The sequence below is a fragment of the Nicotiana attenuata genome, chromosome 1, assembly GCF_001879085.1.
Source record: "Nicotiana attenuata strain UT chromosome 1, NIATTr2, whole genome shotgun sequence".
NCBI lineage: Eukaryota > Viridiplantae > Streptophyta > Magnoliopsida > Solanales > Solanaceae > Nicotiana > Nicotiana attenuata.
The window spans coordinates 101,726,827-101,748,876 of NC_031989.1; the positions used below are offsets into that span (position 1 = coordinate 101,726,827).

Sequence of the window (22,050 nt, forward strand, 5' to 3'; positions counted from 1 at the left end):
CATCATTGCTGGCATAAATAGTACTAAGCAACCATGAGAATTTGTAGGGAATTACCTCTATCATGGCATGGATTTCCCGGCCCCTTCTAGTAAAATTGTTGACAGTAACCACTTTGTGGTCATAGAGAACAGCTAGACCACCAGATTGGCCTTCAGCGGGAACCTCAATCATTTCTGTGAAGTTGTAGTCGTTGAGAAGGCTTGCATGGGATGACATCCTAGTTTCGAGCAATGCTACTAAGCAGGGTTTGTGGGTATCCAAGAGATCTCTAAAGTTCTTGCGAAAGTCTTCATTGTTTGCTCCACGCATGTTCCAGAAGATGACGCTAGTAGCCCTATTCATCATTATTGGATTTTGGTTGGATGGGTTGGTCACTGCCTCCAGAGGGGGGTTGGAGTTCGTTTTGCATGGGACTAGGATCACTGCATGGGAGCCCACTGTTGGGTCCCTTGGTGGCCTTATGTCCATCGAGCATTTGATCACTGAGGGAGGCCAGTTGAATATGAACTTTTTGCTCATGTTTTCCTTGAAGAGCAGAACCTTTACCTCGTTAGGTTTGCAAATTCCACACTCAGCTTCGTATTTAGGGGTTCCACTTCTTCCTCTTCCTCCATTTGATTTTGTCCTTGACCTTATTCGTTGGAAGGTGGATTGTTCTCCATCTGGTTTGGCATGTTGACTGGGACTTGGTTTGCATGGGAGTCCCATGGGATGAGAATGGGACTGAGTAGAGAGATCTCCTATGAGAGAAAGAAGGGGAGATCCATAGTGTGAGGGAGTGGGGTCTGGGGGTTTGCTCTAGGTGGGAGATTCCAGTGGCTTTGCATGGCTTGAAGCAGGTTGGCATTCATGGATGGTGCAAGATGCTGGAGCACATTGTTGATCCAGGTTTGTGTCATGAAGTTGTTCATGGCCAACCTCACCCCCTCCGATATAAGTTGTGCCAGGTAGGGGGTATTTTGAATCACAATGACTGTGTCCTGGCCATTGATCTCCATATTGAAGGAGATCGCATGGCCCATTAAGCCTGCTTCCATCCAGTTGAGAGGTTGGTAGTTTGGAGGTAATGGTGGAGAAGTGTAGTAGACTGTTGGATTTGGGATTTGAGGTGGGAGGGGTGGCAGATTGTTCATAGTTGGACGAGGAGATTGACGGAGAACTTGGATCAGTCTGTTTCTCCTTCTTAGTGAGTGTGGAATTCTTGGCATATTGATATTGTTTGGGACTAGAATGGGAGTTTATACTGCTTGCACACTTGATAGGATTAGAGGCAGTTGATAGTTTTATAGGTTTAGGGTCTATGTGCATGGGGATGAGATGGGGAAGCGTAACATATTCATCTAGAGATTTAGTAGAGGACACGTTTATTAGAGTAGTGTCCATTTGTTCAATATCTACTAAAGGAGTGGACAGCTGTTGTGGTAATGCCATCTTATTGGACGTTAAAACACCCAATGGGTAAAGTTGAGTGGTGGAGTAGTGTGGGAGAGCCTCTTTAATTGGTTGATTTTGAGGGTAAATTGTATTAGTTGCTTGATCTTTGATAATGTTACTACATACCGGGGGGTATTGCTAATTGTAGGCCAAGCTAATGATTGGGGCGTGAAGGAGGGTGGTATCACAGCACCTGCCACGTGTAACATAGGTGGGTCAGTTGGGCACAACTTACCTTCCATGCATTGCTCATTGTTTTCATCCAATACCATTTGATCTTGGTTATTGGTGGAATCTGTGGGCGATAAGGCTAATGAGTGGAATTTGTTGTTAATGGTAAGATGAATATCTTTACTAATAGCATATAAAGGGTTGTTAATACCTTTGAATTGTAATGATTTATCATAAAAATCGTTTTCAACAAACTTTAATTTTTGATTTTGAAGGAACTTACATGTGTCTGCATTGAAGATCTTAACATTAATACCTGGCGTGTCTGAATCGTTAACAACAATTAGTTTAGAACGTGTGCCTCTGCTTTTGAGCCTGTTAAACGAAACTGTCTCCCAGCTTTCATTGCTTGGATCTTGAAGGTTTTTTTGGGGACTCTGCGGTTCCTTTTCTTTTGGAGCTGTTGATGTCCTGGAATAAGGACAGTGTGGACTGATATGTCCAAGCCTACCGCATCTTTTGCAGAGAAAATTCTCTCCTTCGTAATGGATGGACTGCTTATGTGACCCAATGAATATGAAAGATTTGACTGGTTGATCCAAGGGGATTTCCACACATAATCTAGCATGCCGACCACGTAGGGTAGTTGATGTGCATGCGTCGACTTTTAACAATCTCCCAATGGTGTTCCCAATTTTCCTAAGAATCGCACCAACGTAGAACTCAGTTGGAAGGTGGGGGAGGCGAACCCATATAGCAGTACTTAGGGGATTTGCAGCTGATGCCACAAAGTTTGGCACCCACCTTTGGACTGAGAGAAAATGTCCATTGATGAACCAAGGACCGTGGTGTAGGACTTTAGTTAGGTGTTCTTCATTTGTGAATTTGGCAACGTAGTAGTCTGCACCCAAATCAATTAGTGGGAAGTTCTCGGAAATCCTCCATTGTTCTTGTACCCTCCTCCTTAGGTAGTGGTGCATGATTCGCTTCCCTAAGAGCTTAATGATTACTGAGTGTTTCCACGGATCATAAATACGCTGCAAATCCTCAGATGATAGGTTTACTTTATAGCTTTCATTTACAAAATAACTCATATCAATTGACATAATTTTGTGCTTGTTCAGTTGCTTGTACCTCCCACCTGATTGCAAGGCTTTGTGCAATATTTATTCTAACTATCTTGTTAAACTGTTCACAAATTTTAGCGGATTGACATTTGTTGTTAATATATTAACATATCTTACTGGATATGCATGACGTTGTGTCAATTGATCCGGTCTATCTTGATTGTTTACAAATCCTACCAAATTGGCATGATTTGTCTATATTAATAAAAAAATATGTTCGCATTTGCAATTCTAATTTCGATCAAACCATCTAAAACCCGCTTCAAATTATCTTATTTGAAACAAAGCCTCCAAACACCAATACAACAATCTCAATCACTAATTTAGTCAAATAACATCAAATCAAAAATACCAAATTTGTCTTCTCTATTTTCTAAGGAGCAACAATAAAGTTTTGAGATTTTACATGTCTCGTGATTAGGAAGACCTGCTAGAGCTGCATAATGCATTCACCAAAGGCGAAAGGAAACAAAGGAGGGAGGCACAAGACAAATTAATAAGAACATAACAATAATCCCACGGTTGAACAACTATTTTGTTGGATTCCTAATCCAAAATTATGCAAGCACATTATGCAGTAAAAGTGTAGAAACCATAACCTGAACTAAATCTGCTCTATCAAAACATGTATAGATTGTCTTATATGGTACCACTAATGTGTTTCGCCAAATGAGAAGTTAGAATAGACTAGACTAGAATAACAGTAGGAACAGGACGAATGTCCACACCCGAAGTCATATTAAACAGAACAAAAGCAGTCACTTAAGGGGAAAAAGGATCATATTAGTAATACCACTTAACTTCCATTAACACTTTTTATGTTTCAGAAAATCGCGAGGTTCCTTTGTTCATACACACAACTTCTTTCCAGGTTGTATTTCAACGTCCTCAAGCATTTCACCTTTCTCTTTCTTCGTCTTCAATACGAGATTGTTTTCTTCTTTATTGAAAATTAAGCAAAAATTTAAGCAATTACAATTTTGGAGGGTGTTTGGCTAAGCTTACGAGGGTGTTTGGATTGGCTTAAAAGCTTGTCAAACCAGCTTAAAAGCACATTTTGCCTTGTTTGAGTGTTTGGCAAACCTAAAAACAGCTTATAAGTCAAGTACTTTTAAGCTGAATTAAGCCAAAAGCCATAAGTTCGGAATGTCCAACTTATTGCTTTTTAGCTTAAAAGCTTTTCATGTTTGACCAAGTAATTGACCTTATTATCCCTCCTTTTTTTATAAATTACAAAATACCCTTACTTTACTAATTAAGTCATAACGTCATTTTTTCCCATCTTCCATTTTGACGTAGCAGATATCTTTCTTCATATTATTATAATAAATTAGGTTGCTTTATTTTTCTGTGATAAGTAATTAATAAAACCCTTAATTACCTAATATTAGACAAATGTGAGAACTAGCATAGAAAAAAAAAGAAAGAAACTATGCAAAGGCTGAGGCATTAGTTTTACTGGCATTAATTTATACTTCTATTACATTTTTTCATTTCACTCTAGAAACAAATAGTTTTATTTAGTAGTTGAATATTCAGAACAAAAGCATATTACAATTCTACTGGCATTCAGTTTACATTCATTAAAAATAATCTTATCTAATTAGTTTAATTTAGAGTTAATTAAGACATAAATTAGTCAGTATTTGGGTAATTTTACATTAAGGATGTTGTAGTAATAAGCTTATTTTTCGTGTGTTAACAGGTTTAAGGATATTTCAGTCATTTTAACAGAAAAAGTGCTTACTTGCACTTGTTTACCAAACACTTCAACAGCTTTTTTCCAGCTCCAGCACTATTATCCAAACACATAACTTATTTAGAGAACAAGCTTCAGCACTAAAAAAGTGCTTTTAAGCACTTGTGCTTAAAAGCCACTTTTTTTAAGCCAATCCAAACGGGCTCTATAAGCTGGTCAAACTGGCTTATAAGCACTTTTTGGCTTATCTACGCGTTTGGTAAAATTAAAAGTGCTTATAAGTTAAGTGCTTACAAGCCAAAAATAAGCCAAAAGTCATAAGTTGGTCTCCCCCAACTTATCAATTTCAGCTTATAAGCACTTTAAGTTTGACCAAAATATTTACTATTCTATCCCTAAAATACTTCTTCTTAAAACAAAACTCTTCGTATATCCAGTTCTTCAGCTGCATATTATTAATTTCAGCACTTTTATCCAAACACGTAACTGCTTATTTTTTAAATCAGCTTCAGCACTTAAAAGTACTTTTTAGCACCTAATGCTTATCAGCTACTCTAAATCAGCTAAGCCAAACGGGCTCTTGGTAGAGTATTTCGAGCTGGAATCTGTAGAAATCGAGATGAAGTTTTGAAGAAGAGTGAAAAAAATTTAGAGAGATTGTTTCAGAAGAGTGAAAATAGCCGTTAATGGGGGAGATACTAAATATACGTTGGGGTTGATTGAGAGAGAAACATGGGGGAGTGGGATATGGAGAGAGAAACGTGGGGGAGTGGGATTGTACGTTAGAATGATATACAAACTTAATTAATTATCATTAAATCCCCAAAAATTTACATAATTGGTAAATTTATATATAGAAGGTAATTAAAGTGAAACTTGAGTAGGAAGGGTAATAAAGTTTCCAATAGTGTATAGCAATGTAAAAATTCCTAAATAATATTAAGAATGATCGTTCATGTATTATGAAATTACTTGGGACCAAAACAGTTAGTCATAAACTAGTCTAGTTATTGGTCACTAAGATTGGTTACTTGGCCACCAAGCAACTTTCTTATAAATAAAAGCCTTTTCTACTCATTTGTATAACATCATCAAGAAAAGTTTATTAATTATCTCTATTTAAATTCCTCTTATTTTACTTTATTTCATATTGCACCATAATAGATTTGTTGTTGTTGTTTGCAGAAAACTTGCTTGGTGGGGCGTTATTTCAAGTATAAGCAATCTCAAGATTGGTTTATACTTAACCAGTCTTTATTCATATTATATGATGGTTTATACTTAATCAGTCTTTATTCATATTATATTATGAATACATGTACGTATCACATTTTATAAACCCTACATGTAATGCACATAACCCATATAATGCCTATATATAAGTGACCAATTTACTTTTTTATTTTGGTCCAAAATAAGTGTCCATTTATATAATCAAGAAAAAATTCAATTTGTTTTACAAAATTATCCTAATGTAGATATCCCTAAAAAGTTTTCTTACTCCTCACATTAAATATTTAATTAAGGGTAGTATAGTCATACTAGGTATTTTTGTATAGAATTTAATATTTTCTTAATGAGCGTGCCAAAAGTAAATTGGTCACTTATTGTGAACCGGCGGGAATACTACCTATCCATGAATTCAATGCTCACCATGGCTAACAAGCATTGCGTTGGGACTTGAACCCCACGTCTTAAATAACTATGTTATAGGAGCAAAAATACGGAAAGGAACCAATGCTCTCTAAAGTGTATTTGGGAGCTACTCATAAAAGAAGAGTGACAAACTTCTTTTTCAGTTCCTTTCACTGCATTGCTGTAGCAATATTGGATCTCCTTTCTACTATGCGACTCCGGGGTAATTGTAGCTTCATGACATGGCAACAGAAGCCATGAATGCATGAGTTTGATGACTTTCTATCCTTTCTGAAATAATGATGATTATATGCTTGCTTAACATTGGTACCTTGATTCTATGAATGCATCATATCTGCTTCAGATTGATGATTAGTTACAGTAAACTTCATATTTGTTAATTACCACAGCTGATCAATGAAATGCACAAAAGTTGTTCAAGCAGTTGCTGGAGTATGTTGGCGTACCTGCATTTGAGCAAGCCGTCAACCGTGTAGTGGAGCAAAGATTAACTAGAGGTAGACCCAGGATTAAAAGTGGTGGGGCACATGAGCAGACTGCTCAACCAGTGCCCTCATCGGACTTTTGATCTTAAAGGTTCCAAGTAAAATATATGATCGTTTTCAACAAATATACACATGTATATTCGAAACTTTTGCCAAGGTTGACAGGTCTGGTAACCTCTAATCAATACATAGGTCCACCTCTGGATCTTTACAAGCTCAAAGTTAGAGATCCACTTTGTGACATTTGTGACATTTCCAAGTAAAATATATGACCTTATGCTTTATTTAGGAGTCTTACTGTGCATGAAAAATGACATTTGTGATATTTTGAATATCTATGAGTTTTATGTGAAGTGACAAAACATTTTGAGAATGTTTAGTTTAATGCCATAACAACATCCAAGACATTTCTTGTAAATAAGTACTGCTAGAGCTCTTGGCCAAAGGCCATAACAGCACCTTCATTTGCTAAAAACAAAAGGAAATAAAAAAGGGAGAGAGATAGATTAATAAGAAATAAACTGCGCGGTTGAGCAGCTATTTAGCAGAGAATGTACTCTGATGATCATTGTTTATTGGATTTCTAATCCAAAACTATATGAAAGTACATTGTGCAATGACTTGTCACTAGTACAAGTGTAGAAAGATTAACTGACTTGGCAATGTTTCTACAAAGTAAAATAAGCTCAATTTTAGCAGGTAAAAATTGTCTGGTATGGAGCAGCTAATTAGATTTCAACATATGAGAGGGGGAGAGAGAGAGAGAGAGAGAGAGATGTGATGGTGTCGTTGCAGCTAAGGATTTAGTTCCTCTAGGCAGATGTAGTAGCCATTTCTGCACCTGTGGACTGTTTTGGAGATTTAGTTTCCGTAGTTTCCATGAAAGGTTTGGTATTGGAGATTTCATCTTCCAAGTCCTGAGGGAAACAGTTGCCTGAAATTGGAAAAGATGTCAAAAGAATGTCGAAAAGTAAAGAATGGTATTAGCTATTAGCTTACATTTTGTTAAAGCTATATAAGCGACCTTGCCAGCATTTCTTCTGCCTGTTTCTTGGACTTTGCAGCATCTTCATGAAAGACTTCTCCTTCAATTTCTACACTTGAGTAGGAAGGATAAATTTGGGAAAAGGGTGATAAATGCTTCTTCATTTTCTAAAACGTCAAACAGTTTAGAAAAAATTTCAATTTGTCAAAACAACAAATAGTATAAACCAGATACAGTAGAGATATACAAGACAGGTTGACTACCTAGCCTATGAGTGTTTTACCTTTTGCAAGGAAACTGTTGCAGGTGTCATTAATGCAAGATGTGAAACATAATCTTCTGCTTCCTCTGCAGTCCAGTATGCTCCAGGAGGACCATTGAACAATTCACCAGCCACTGCTGAGAGCACGGCTTAACTTCAGCATACTTGCGATTCTTCAGGCCACAATCAGGGTTAAACCAGAGTATATTGGTATCCTGCAAGCATCTTCTTGATTCTGTCAGCAATTTCATCGGTGGATGGAATCCCGGATGTCGTAAATCCAGGACGAATGCCAGCACCATAATTCACTCTCTCGCGTAACACGGAAATTAGCTTCTCAGCTGACCTGGAGCTCTCAATGGTGTCACGTCAGCTCTATTGTCACAATTATGATTGATGTAATCAAGACCTTAGAAACTATCAAGAATAATGTTTCTACATCAAATTCTAAGTTACAGGATATTGTTATTGATATTCAAAAAGTCAGAAAATGAATACCTGAAGATAACTAAATACCACTGAAAATGATAATCCTAGTAGACTTATAATGTGCACACATAAGGGAACTCACGTTACTTTTCATATTAAGAGTGCAATAAAATATGATCCAGAACAAAAAAGCAGAGTGGCGAAAGAATTAAAAATTAGAACAGGTGTACCTCTTTAATAAGCTAGGTTGGAAAGCTTAAGCAATGTTCTAATTGCATGCTTTCAGCTTCTGCCATTCCATTGGATGCGATTTCTTTGGCCAAGGCAAAAGGAAATTACATCATATTGATAACAAGTGAAATAAATATTCACTTCTAACTTCCCGAGTGAAATTGTGGTATCATGTTAAGCAAAGAAGGATCCTTTGCTGAAACGTCTATTAGTAACTCTACAGTACTTGCATCAAACGGGAAGTCCCTTCCACTCATTTCCTTCAAAAAAGTGATCATTTCACTAATTTTGCCACACTTGAGAAATCCTTGCACAATAACATTGTAAGTGCAGTTGTTTGGTGAACAACCATTGTGCTCCATTTTTCTTAGCATATCTTTAGCTTCATCTAACAACCCTTCTAGACATAGTCCATTAATTATTGTAGTGTATGTAATCACATTGGGAAACAATCCAATCAAAGAAAGCTTCTCAAAAATAGCATGAGCTTTGTCGAACTGACCATTTTTGCACAATCCGTCAATAATAATAGTGTAAAATTCAATATCAATATCTTCTCTATTTCTTTCCAAGTCATGAAATAGAGACATAGCTTTTTCAACTAGTCCATTCTGAAAATAACCACGGAGCAAAATGCGATGAGTGCATAAATCAGGTCTGAGCCCCATAGAAAGCATATCAGCAAAGAATTTTTGCACAATGTCAGTTCTTCCAACTTCAAATAGACCTTGTAAGATAGTATTGTAGGTAACATTGCTAAATTTCAATCCATTTCGAGAAATTTCATGAAAAAAATGCATGGCCTCATCCAATTTCTTTTTCTTACAGTATCCATTTATTAATATGTTATAGCTAATAATGGTAGGCTCAATGCTCTTATCTATCATGGAATCAAAAAGTCTCCTTGCTCTATCCATTTGGCCGCGCAAGCAATATCCGTCAATTATCACATTGTAGGTGACCACATTTGGCTCTACACCTTTTCCAATTAGGTGTCTCATTATCTCTTCAGCATCTTCAACTTTCCCTTCTTTGCAAAGTCCATCTGTCACTATGGTCAAGGTGCAGACATCTGGATAAATATTAAGATTTACCATTTCGAAGAACAAAGTCCTAACCTCTTCCCACTGACCAAGCTTACAGAAACCATCAATCAATGAATTATATGTGACAACGTTTGGAGGAATACCTTTTTGTTTCATTTCTTCAAAAAGGCTAATTGCGGCATCTAACATTCTATCTTTGCATAGGGCATCTATAACAATGCTATAGATGTATGCATTGGGCTTAGTGCTTCCTTGTTCCATTACCCTAAACAAATCGAAAGTTTTTTGAGTATGACCTCTTTTGCTAAGCCCATTCATGACAGTTGAATATATGAATGCGTCAGGCTCACAAATATTCTCTCTCACCAACTTTTTGAACAAGTTAACTGCATCTTTTATCTTCATTTCCGCAAAGAGTCCCCTTAGTAAGGTGCTAAACGTGACAACATTAAATGGAATGCCCTTCTTCAAGTAAATGGCTAACACCGAAAATCCGCAGTCAGAACGATGCATTAGGCAATAATTGTTGATCGCGATACTCAAGATGAAACCATCAATTGGGATACCCGATTTCAGCATTTGTCGAAAAAGGGAAACAACAGAAGAGTAATGCTTCATATTTACCATAGTCTTTAATAATTTCGAGAAGCTAAAAACAGAAGGAAGAGGCTGCTTTCTTACCATTCGACGGAATAGACTCACAGCTTCATCTAAACACTTGACATTCTCAAACCTGCTAGCTACCCCAATTTTACCCTTTGCCGGAATGGATGTATTGCTATGAGAAGAAGAACAATCTCTGGTTGTAAATGCCGACACAGAACGGGAAATAGCAAAGCATGAGCTAAAGCGAATGGCATTGGAACAGTAATGCAGCAGAGGAATTCTCCTCATCTTCAATTTGGCTAAGGAATCGCGGTGTGCCCTAATTTTCCGGCCGGTGCTCTGATCTATCGGGGTGTGCCCTAATATAAATTAAGCCCCGGTTTGGCCAGAAATTTTGCCCTCATTTTAGCCAAATTCCAAATCCCAAATAAAATCCCAAAACTTGGGAATTATATACATATTTTGGACCAAAATATGTTTTTAAAACGTATGTCCAAACACATTTTAATCTTCAAACTAAACTTCACCCAAATTAGATTTTTCAAAATAAATTTGGGATCTATGGCCAAACGCTAGCTAATTAGTTAATGTCTCGTATGAAAGAAGAAAAAAATCCAAAATTTATATTTTGGATAATTCACCTAAGACCCCTCACATTTTTAAGTTTTAACATATTCAAATCAAATTTTCAAGTGACAGTACCATTCCCACCGATTTTAATTTATTCTTTAAGTTAAAAAGCGATAAAATAATTGCTTTTTTTTTATCGAAAACAAAACAAAATACCTATTTGAGATTAAAATATTACTCGCCTACCTATTCTTCAATCCTCTTTGACCATGTGATAATCTTTCCTTCTCCAAATCTCTTATATTTCCTAATCTCTTCACCAAATCTCAACCTCCTATTTTTTTTTTTTAAAAGTGGTTAGAAGGAAGAAAAATTGACTTCAAAATTTCAGATATGAAGAAAAAGAATTGAAATTCCAAGCGTATGAGTTTAAAAATTCATATCTGAATTTTTTGTTTGTGTTTTGAAGTGTGTTTTGTTATTTGTTGGGGTTTGTTCTTTGATTTGTAGATTATGGTATTAATGATGATTTTCGAACTTTTGTCTTGAAAAAAAAATTAGATATCGTTGAGGACCTTGATGCTTGAAACAGATAAACTGAGTTGTCGAGTTTATAGTTTTCGTAATCCGATTCTAATTGAGGTGTGCTAAAAATGCTAATTGGAGGCTGTGGCAATTTTGAGTCAATTTGGTTGAGATTTTGGAGTAGATTTTTGGATTTTTAGGTCAAAATTGAGTTGAACTAACGAACCAGACGAAGTGTATAGTTTATACCATTTTGATATATTGTATGTCATTTTGGTGTACAATATATAATTCAAGAGTATACAGTTATCGCAATAATATATTATTATAGTATATAGAATAATGTAGTATGATGTTAGTAGAGGGGTTTATAATGACACGTTTTAAATTCGATTTATTTATTTCGGTTAAAGACGGGCCATTTGAGTAACGAAAGGGGTAGCCATAAGCCACTTTGCAAACAGAGGACAAATTTGCTCTATTTCGTATACTTTAGGAGTAAATTTGGCAATTTTCCTATTTAATGAATATACAATGGGTAGAGTCGGTTAAATAATTTGGAATAGGTACAGTCAGGTAAATTATTTGGTTGTGTATGTAATTGTCAAGTTGTCCTTTTTTTAACAAACAAAAAAAGTTAAATTCACGGATGTACTTGCACTAAATTCTTTTTAAAAAGTCAACTCCTTAATTGTCAAATATTACCCTTATAATTAATAGGATAAGTACTAAAAACACTCAGACTGTTAATAAAATGGTTAAGTATAGATGTGAAAAAATCACATTGTATTTTTTGTCTTTACCGCAATTACGAATAATATACATATTATATATGCCATTATTCTATTAATGATTATTAACGTATAATATGGACAATTAATCATTATTTATTATTAATAATATTTAAATCTTTTTGACCGATCATAATCATGCATTTAATCGAAATATAGCTAATACATTCAAAATATTGCTTTAGAATCTTTATCTCAGTTCATAGGATGATTTCACGCAAAAATCACCTTAAACTTGTAGCTCAAAATTTCAAAATTCAGAGTTAGAAATATGAATTTCTTAAAATCTGGTCCTTTTTATATCAATAGTTTATTGCAATTATGGCACCCTTGCCGCCGAATACCCTTCTGCCTTCGTGGTAACGAAGAGTTTTTCCTACCATAATTTATATAATCTCATAACGTACAACATTATAGTACACATGCCATTTGCATTTGCTTAATTGTTGTTATCGCAACTCCAAGATGTACCTAAATTTTATGTCTAATTATTGTGATCGCAACACGTCCACAACCCCGAAATTCTAAAATGATAAATCACCTTATGATAAAGAAAAATGAATAAAGTAGACTTATTAAAGAAAAAAGAGTAAACAAATTAGAAAAAGAAAGGAAAAATGAGAGGCCACATTGAAATTTTTTCCAACTTCTCTCATGCTAAAATATGAAGTCCAACAATAAGAAACTCTCTTACACTTAAGGTTTCTCATTTAGGAGTTCTTCTCAGGTTTTTCTTATTGTGCAAGAAAACCTTATAGTTGAAAAAAAAGGTTTATAAACAAAGAATTGAAATTAATTAACATATATTTTGGAGAAAAGAAAGAGAGCATCTCAAGAAAGTTTTCTTTGAGGACTTTCTGTGTGTATATATACACTACAGCTTCATCCTTTCCATCAACAAGAACAAAGAACAAAGGATAAAGGGAAAGATTGCATACTAGCAAAAGTAAGAAAAGAAACACAGAAAATGGGGTTCAAAGGGAGCTACAGCTGCTGTACCAACTCAAGTATGCGAGATTTTGTGCGAATAGGAGAGAATCAATATTCCTGCCATTCGCTATCTGTTTCTTCCTCCTCAAATCAGTGACCGACTTAGACTAGATGCGAATAGGAGAGAATCAATTGCATCTAACTCGGACTATATATATGTGTACATGTGTCAGCGCGTGCACGTATTGATTATTCTCTATCTTCTGCTATGTATTGATTTCATATGTCACACCGGTTTCAAGAAGGACCAGCTGAGGGTTCAACTGACCAGAACAGGAATTCTGAAGATCAGTGGACAAAGGCCAACTTCGCAGAACAAATGGCAAAGGTTTCAGAAGGATTTTCCTGTTGCAGAAAATTAACAAAAGAAAAATCAGTGCAAAGTTTGAAAATGGCATTCTTCACGTTAAACAACCAACACTGATAACTTAAGCAGTGAAAAAGGATAAAGAATTGCCAGCAAAAGAAGAGCAAAATAACATTAGTCCTAAAACCAGTGAGCAAACAGAAGCTAAATATCTTGCAGAAAAAACACGAGCAGATAAAAGTAGTTCTTACAGTGAATCTGGAAGTGAATTGTCAGATGATGAGACGGATGATGAAACAACCGCAATTTCTAGTCGTTTGGCTGCAAACCTTAAAGAAGCCAAGGAAAATAATGAAAATGACTATTGTTTCTCTGTTGGTTCTTGGTACTAGGGTCTATGTCCCCAACGTGAAGAGGTCTACGAATGAAGCTGAAGAAAAATGAAACTAGTCTCTGTAGCTCAAATTTAGCTGTCGGTAATTTGCGTCTTGGTTGTGAATTGAAAAAGGAAGAGGAGCCTAAGCGTAGCTGGTAAAGTTGTTGCCATGTGACCAGGAGGTCATGGGTTCAAGCCGTAGAAACAGCCTCTTGCAGAAATGCAGGGTAAGGCTGCATACAATAGACTCTTGTGGTCCGGCCCTTCCACGGACCCCGCGCATAGCGGGAGCTTAGTGCACCGGGTTGTGAATTGAATAACTATTCAGTTGCTAAACTGTAATCAATCAATTTATTATGAATCTAAAAAAAACCATCATTTGAATAAATCACAAGTGCTAAAGAGGTGAAGTGGTCGGCATCTCATGTGTCCTCGCTGAAGGGGAGAGCAAATGACCAAATCCAAGTCCTAAGAGCTCATTTAACTCGACAGATAAAGCAGAAAATGTTACTACTATAAAAGGGAAATGGGATCAGGAAGGAGAATATCTGCATCTGAAGCCTCTAACCATCAAGCAGCAGTTAAACGTATTTAAGAAATTGTCATTCTGTTAGACCTTAATGAAAATGCAACTTGAAGAAGAAAAATGCTCAGGCATGCCATTTCGTCAACTGAAATATGAAGAATTTGTCAACTCCAAGACATCTAAGATATGAACTGTGATTAAGAGGAAGAACCGCTAGAGCTCAGTGAATTAAAAGCCAGAGCATCGTCTTGCATTCACCAAAAGAAAGAAAGGAGGAAGAGACAAGACATAGATTAGTAAGAGTATAAAAGCAATTTCACGGTTGAGCAGCTACATAGCAGATTATCTAAGGATGATCATTGTCTATTGGATTGCTAATCCAAAGTTGTATGCAAACACATTATGAAATGAATCTGTCTCCGGTACAAGTGTATCAAGAATTACCTGAAAAGTTAAATCTGCTCAATAATAGGATGTACAAAATTGTCTTTTGAAAGGTAACTGTTACCAGTGTCACTTTAGAAACTTCTGTAAGCAATCTAATTCAGACATTCAAAAAAGAAGCAGAATTAAATAGCATAGAGGATAAAGTTGCAGATGAACTGCCAAAAATAAATTACTAGTACTAAAAAGAGTTGAAGAAGGTACTTCATACACTACGTGGGATAAAAATTTACTTTTTTACTGAAAAGAAGTAGGCAAAATGCAACCTTTTGGATTAAGCTGTAAAGAAGCAAGCGGAAATCTCATTTTTCCCAATGTACTTAAAACTCGTTTACTTGGAAGACATAAGAGTATTAGTAAAACCTTTTTAGACACAAAAAAGACACTACAGAGAGTATGAAACAAAAAAAGGTGTAACAATTGATAAAGCAGTACTAGTGTCCACCAAATATTGAAGTGCTTGTTGTTTAAAGCAATGTTCTACAACAGAAAAAAAAAATCTTCTAAATGAAGGATGCTTAGATGAAGAAGCAGAAAAGGCAAAGGTAATGACACCAAAATCTCAAAAAGATTTCGAGTGTATTTTTTATCAAAGAAACAGAACATCTTAAGCTTTTCACCTTTGCTTGATCTCAGAAGAAGTTGAAAATTTCACCTTCCAAGTCCGAGGAAATAGTTGAATGATCACTGGTATGAAGAACTTGCCTGAAATTGTACGAATTGTCAATTTACGCCTTCCAGCTGCACTAAAATTCCATTCATGTTAATGTCAAGACAAAAAACAACTATTAGCCTGAAAAGTTGCTTTAACATCAATTTGGATCAAGAGTAAAGAAGGCAGAAGAAAACTTCTCCTTCAATTTCTACAACTTGAGAAGAATGTTAGATTCAGACAAGCAAAGTTCTTCATGTTGTGCCAGTTATTGCAAGAAATTCTTGTAACTGCTGGTATTACTCTGGGCCAAAACGAACAAAGAGAACCAAAAAAAATGTCACTTACTGAGAGTATAAAATCCATAAGAGTGGTCCAAGAATGACATCGTCGACTGTCAATTTCCGTGCCAAATTGCAAAATGAAAACTGGAAAAACTACAGATTCGATTCATTTTAACTGTCATTTAAGGTTTTTGCACATCCCCCTTAAGGATGAATTAATGATACACTAATAAGGATGAATATGGAAAAGAGAAGTAAATGCTTCTTGTTTTTTCTGAAACTTCAAATATTGGGAACAAATTCAGCTTGAATCACAAGATATACTGTCCTGGTTTCTGGAAGCATCATAGATGAAGCATAAAATACAAATAGCAGTAAAAGCAGCAGAAAGCTCTTGCAAACTGTCACAAAACCCTCTAGATACTAAATATTAGAATGAAAAACAAATTCCTCCAGAAACTACTGATTATCTTTTTGTTAACAGGCCATCCACCCAATTCAAGCTACGAATATCCCTTACATAACAGACAATTCTTCAAATCAAGAAATGCACAGGGCAAATAGATAATGAAAATGGTTAACAAGGTAACCATTCGTATGAATGAAGGCATCCGATAATAAAAATGGTTAACAACGGGTTTTACCTTTTGAAAAGCAACTTTTAGCAGTGTCATTAATGAAAGCTGTGCAATAACAGCTTCTGCTTCCTCTGCAGTCCTGTATGCTATTCCTAGACTAATAATGTGTACACATAAAGAAACTTGCATCATTTCTCGTATTAAGATTGCAGTAAAATATGATTTTCAAAATAAAGTAGATGGCACAACAATCAAATATCAAAACTGATGTACCTCCTCAATAAGCTAGCTTGGAAAGCTCAAGCAATGTTCTAATTTCCATTCTTTCAGCTTCTGCAATTCCATTTCCAGAGGTAAGAGAAAAATGCATCATAGTGATAAGTATTGCTGAATAAATCAACTGAAATCCATATCACTTCTTATCTCCCAAGTGAAATTGTGGTATCATGTTAAGCAAAGAAGGATCCTTCGCTATAACATCTATTAGCAATTTTACTGTACTTGCATCGAATGAGAAGTCCCTTCCAGCCATTTCCTTCAAAAAAGTTGTCATTTCACGAGTTTTGCCAAACTTGAGAAATCCTCGCACAATAATATTGTAAGTGGCGTTGTCAGGCGAACAACCATTCTCCTCCATTTTTCTTAGCATATTTTTAGCTTCATCTAACAATCCTTCTAGACAAAATCCATTTATAATTGTATTGTATGTTATCACATCGGGAAACAATCCAATTAAGGAAAGCTTCTCAAAAGTAGCACGAGCTTTGTCGAGCTGACCATTTTTGCACAATCCGTTAATTACAACACTGTAAAATTCAATATCAGTATCTTCTCTCTGTATTTCCAACTTATGAAATAGCGACATAGCTTTCTCGACAAGTCCATTCTGAAAATAACCACGGAGCAAAATGAGATTAGTGCAAAAATTAGGTTTGAGCCCTGTAGATTGCATCTCAACAAAAAAAATTTGCGCAAAGTCAGTTCTTCCAACATCAAGTAGACCTTGCAAAATGATACTATAGGTGAAAATGTCGGATCTCAATCCATTTCGAGAAATTTCATGAAACAAATCCATGGCCTCATCCAATTTATTGTTCTTACAATATCCATTTATTAATGTGCTATAGCTAACAATGTCAGGCTTAATGCTCTTATCTATCATCGAATCAAAAATTCTCCTTGCTCTATCCATTTGGCTGCGCAAGCAATATCCATCGATTATCACATTGTAGGTGACTACATTTGGCTCTACACCTTTTCCAATCATGTGTCTCATTACCTCCTCGGCATCTTCGACTTTCCCCTCTATGCATAGTCCTTCCGTCACTATGGTCAAGGTGCGCACAGCTGGATAAATATTCGAATTTACCATTTCAGAGAGCAAAGTCCTAACCTTTTCACACTGCCCAAACTTACAGAGACCATCAATCAATGAATTATATGTGACAATGTTTGGAGGAGTGCCTTTTTGTTTCATCTCTTCGAAAAGGCTAATTGCAGCATCTAGCATTCTATCTTTGCAAAGGGCATTTATAACAATGTTATAGATGTATGCATTGGGCTTAGTGCTTCCTTGTTCCATTACCCTAAGCAAATCGAAAGTTTTTTGAGTATGACCCCTTTTGCTAAGCCCGTTCATGACAGTCGAATACATGAATTCATCAGGCCCGCAAATATTCTCTCTCACCAACATTTTGAACAAGTTAACTGCATCTTTTATCTTATTTTCAGCAAAGAGTCCCCTCAATAATGTGTTAAAGGTGATAATGTCAAATGGAATGCCACTCTTCAAGTAAATGGCTAACACTGAAAATCCGCAGTCAGATCGATGAATTAGGCAATAACTGTTAATTGCTATATTCAAGATGAAATCATTAATTGGGATGCCTAATTTCTGCATTTGTCGAAAAAGGGAAAGAACAGCAGAGTAATGCTTCATATTTACCATAATCTTTAATAATTTGTAGATTCAAAAACCGAAGCAAGAGGCTGAGTTCTGACCATTCGACGGAAAAGACTGACAGCATCATCTAAGCACTTGACGTTCTCAAATGTATCCTTTGCCGAAGAAATAGATGTGTTGCTCTGAGAAGAAGAATAATCTCTGATTGTAATTGCCGAACCAGAACGTGAAATAGCAAAGCATGAGAAACCATTGCAAGAGTAACGCAGCACAGAAATTCTCGTCATCTTCAATGGCTAAGGAATCCCTTAAATTTCGGACTTTTCCAGTGAGTGTGCCCTAATTTTAGGATACGGACCACTTTTAAAGTTTGTGATTTATAGTAGTACTAAAAATTGTATGGGTTATTGTTTGTTTGAGCTGAAATTTTTTGTTCTCTATTGTGATTGAGGCAGATTCGATTTTTGTGTTTTTCCAATTCGAAGCTGTGAATTAAAAAAATGAAGTTCTTCAATAGTTCTTCACTATTGACTCATCAAAATTCCAAGTTGCTGAGATTTTCCAAGTGTCGTGTGTATATGTTGAGAATCATCAATTTAGGTAAATTTCATTGTATTTGAAGCGGTCAAAAATGATTTGAAGAAATAATTTTGACATTTATTCTGTTGTTTACAGGAGTGAAGTCTTGGCGTAACAGGTAAAATAGTTGTCACGTAACAGGTAAAATAGTTGTCATGTGATCAGGAGTTCACGGGTTAAAGTCGTGGAAATAGCCTCTTGCAAAAATGCAGCATAAGACTGCGTACAATAGATTCTTGTGGTCCGTACTTTTCTGAACCCACGTATAGCGGAGAGTTTAGTGCACCGGGCTAGCTTTTTTTTTTCCTGTTATTTATAACGAGCATGGGGCATATTTGAGCTAAAGTAAGTAGGAACTTTTACATTTGAATAGTAAAATAGAGGATAAATATAAGGATGATTTTCATTTGTTATAAGTAAATTTGCTACTTTTTAAACAAGTAAATTAATCCCATTAAACTCGACAAGAGACAGTGATCAAACAAAAAGTTAATTTCATAATATTTGATATAAGATTGTGTGAAGAACTAAAATTAACGGTAGTTCCACATCAACTTGAGGTATTATGAGAGAGAGAGTGTGTGTGTAATTATGTTGAAGGAAAAATACCACAAATTCTGAAATAATTTAACATTTCACATTAAAAGTTCTAAACTTTAGCACATAATGCTGGAGTTTTACTTATAGGAAAATTTTTAAATTTCAGAAATAACTATTGGAGTTTGAACTAATAATTGTTCAACGAGCTTTTCGTGCTTTAAGTAGGGTTATTTTTTTTCAATTTTTTTTATGCATGTCAAATAGTGACTAAATACAAAATCAATCCAAAACATTAATAGCAGAGGTTCATTTTTCATGCTTCGGTAAAACAAAGGACCTTTTGGACAAAAACATAAAGCAGCGGTATACCTACTTTATCTTGAAAATCATATTTTATTTCATTCTTGATATGAGAAACAAGTCAGAGTTTCCTTATGCGTATACTATATCATTTTCAGTGTATTTAGTAGTCCTCGGGTCGTTTAGTTGGAATATGATTTATATCGGTATAAGTTATATTGGGATAGGGATTAGTTATGCTAGGATTGTTGTTTATTCATTGTTTGGTATGTTGTATTAAGAATGACAATTGTATAATTTCTAAGAAGAAGGTATAAGTTATACCGATGCTAATTACCCCACCTTCTATAAGGTATAAGTTATCTCGGTGTTAAAATTAACACCGGGATAACTTATACCTGGTTTGCTAACCAAACAGGATATTAAGGTGGTATTAAATTTTTATACTACTCTTATACCTTCTTATACCTCATACCAAACGACCCCTTCACGTATTATCATTTTTTATTATTTTGAGAATCAATAGCAACTTCTTGTCAGATGAGAAGCTTCTTTATGTGTTCCGTGACGGAGTGCGGTGTGGTGCTGGCATTGGCCTTGGAGTTTACAACATCTACTTGCCAAGGATTCCGTCAATAGAAGAAATTGCTTGCAGAGTTAATTAGTGTATTGTTAATTAGTGAAATATTTTTTTAGAGAGAAATAAAGGGTATTTAGACAATTACTCTTATAATTAAGACAATTAAATATCTTTATGAAGGGATATGCAAAAACCTCAGAGGACAAACCACAGTTGACAAGGTGGGTTGCTCTGATGGTAAGCACCCTCCACTTCCAACCAAGAGGTAGTGAGTTCAAGTCACCCCAAGAGCAATGTGGGTAGTTTTTGGAGGGAAGGATGCTGAGGGTCTATTGGAAACAGTCTCTCTATTCCATGGTAATGGTAATGTCTGCCTACACAGAGGCGGATCTAGGATTTTTATAACATGGACGCACCATTAAAGAAAGGAGAAAAAGGAAAGTATTAAATGGAAATTGATCCTTACTCCTCTAAGAAAATAAACTTAACATTCAACCAGGTACATCGTTTAGCCTCTTTGGAGCATGGGTGCCAGTTGATGATATTAGATCAATTTTAGAAAATATGTATATAAAATACCGACTTTGGCGGAGAGACCATGGGTTCACGTGCCCCGTGAATTAGGCTATACATCCGCCCCTGTGCGTACACACTAACCTCCCCAGACCCCATTAGTGGGATTATACTGAATTGTTATTGTTGTTGTTGTATTTAGGAAATATTGGTACGGAAACTGATAATGATTATTTCCATTCATGTGCCAATCTTGTGTCATCTAAACTGCTAAGGAGACTTTTGTTCAAGCTAATAGATGTTTGTCTTGAGATTAACAAACAATGACATTTTAATGCAGTTAGAAGACTATCCAAAAATTTACTTTTGTACAGTAAATGGACATTGTTCCTGGAGTCGCGAATCCAACATCCTCTGAAGTTAAGTCGTGCTCTTTGCCACATGGTTGCAGGTACTAATTAGTGTAGGGGTTTTATGTATTTAAGTATATTAAATACTAAAAAGAGGGTGAATGAGAAATGGAGGGAAATGATATTTTTTAGTGAAATTTTAAGTTCCCCCTTTGTCAAACGGATATTGTCCCATATTAGAATAGGAAGAGGTTTTTTATGGGTATATAAGCAATTGTTCTTCTTCTAGCTCTTAAAGAGTTGAGAAGAAGGCAAGCCTCGCGCCGTCATCGTCGCTCGGCTTGGCTTCGGCTTCGGTCAAATGATTGATTGATTAATTTTTTGGACCAAATTTATTTGTTAATAGTAAAATATTAACAGAAATGTTATTAAATATTTATTTTAATAATAGAATATTAATATTAAATCCTCCCATCCGTTTTTCAGTTGTATAACTGAAAATTGCCTCTTTATTTTCCCTCTTTATTGTTGAGTAAATAGCCATTTATGTAATGGCATTTATGCTATGGCCGTTTTGCATAAACTGCTATTCTGAAGAGTTGCACCTCTTCAGATTTCAGCCCAACTTTGGCTATAAATATAAGTCTATTCTGCTCAGAATTTTCATACGATTTTCTGAGTTTCTCCTCCTTCTTCTGCATACTTTTAACATAAAACAAAGCAACAGTAAGTGTGATATGCTACCGAACTTTGTGTTCGCTGAAACACTGGGGTTTGAAGTACCACTACACCAGTGTGTAATTCGTTCTATCCTGGGAGGAAATAATCTATAACCTCGGATACTAGGAGGGGATTAAATTCCTTAAGGAAACACTGTGAATTCAGTGGGCTCGGATTAAAATTCTGTTTCTGTTTTTCATTTCTGTGATGTTCATTTATATTTTCCAGAATTATTTTACAAATACAGTTTACTAACAATTAGCTCCTCCGCGCACAGTTGGCCAGCACCAAGTGAGCTTGTATTACCACATTCATTACGTCGAAAAGTCCTGTTTGAAACATCAAGAACTACAGTCTAATTGGTGTTAGCTCCAAAGTTTTACATATTGA

At 35.6% G+C, this 22,050-nt stretch overlaps 2 protein-coding genes and 1 pseudogene across 5 annotated transcripts; all 3 read right to left on the minus strand.

Annotated features, from left to right (window-relative positions):
* LOC109239120 lies at window positions 800-2,712 on the minus strand. Its single transcript, XM_019405643.1, has 4 exons — window positions 1,923-2,712; window positions 1,671-1,817; window positions 1,562-1,628; window positions 800-1,244 (listed from the first exon to the last, which is right to left on the minus strand). Exons 1-4 carry the CDS (start codon window positions 2,710-2,712, stop codon window positions 800-802), a joined length of 1,449 nt encoding a protein of 482 aa, XP_019261188.1.
* LOC109231387 (putative pentatricopeptide repeat-containing protein At1g12700, mitochondrial) lies at window positions 7,078-10,525 on the minus strand. 4 transcript variants are annotated; one of them, XM_019397050.1, is made up of 4 exons: window positions 8,480-10,525; window positions 7,842-8,166; window positions 7,573-7,725; window positions 7,078-7,507 (listed from the first exon to the last, which is right to left on the minus strand). In XM_019397050.1, exon 1 carries the CDS (start codon window positions 10,418-10,420, stop codon window positions 8,624-8,626), a length of 1,797 nt encoding a protein of 598 aa, XP_019252595.1. In that variant the 5' UTR covers window positions 10,421-10,525; the 3' UTR covers window positions 7,078-7,507; window positions 7,573-7,725; window positions 7,842-8,166; window positions 8,480-8,623. The 4 variants fall into 4 exon arrangements, with proteins under 4 accessions (XP_019252595.1, XP_019252612.1, XP_019252602.1 ...); XM_019397067.1 differs by having other exon boundaries at window positions 7,573-7,667; window positions 7,842-8,195; XM_019397057.1 differs by having other exon boundaries at window positions 7,598-7,725; window positions 7,842-8,195.
* LOC109231410 lies at window positions 12,805-18,643 on the minus strand (annotated as a pseudogene).

Coding starts and splice junctions, on each gene's coding strand:
- LOC109231387 (XM_019397050.1), bottom strand. CDS start 10,420: ATGAGGAGAATTCCTCTGCTGCATTACTGTTCCAATGCCATTCGCTTT.
- LOC109239120 (XM_019405643.1), bottom strand. CDS start 2,712: ATGTCAATTGATATGAGTTATTTTGTAAATGAAAGCTATAAAGTAAAC. Junction 1,818..1,922: donor TAACGATTCAGACACGCCAG/GTATTAATGTTA, acceptor TACAATTCAAAG/GTATTAACAACCCTTTATAT. Junction 1,629..1,670: donor CAATGAGCAATGCATGGAAG/GTAAGTTGTGCC, acceptor TACACGTGGCAG/GTGCTGTGATACCACCCTCC.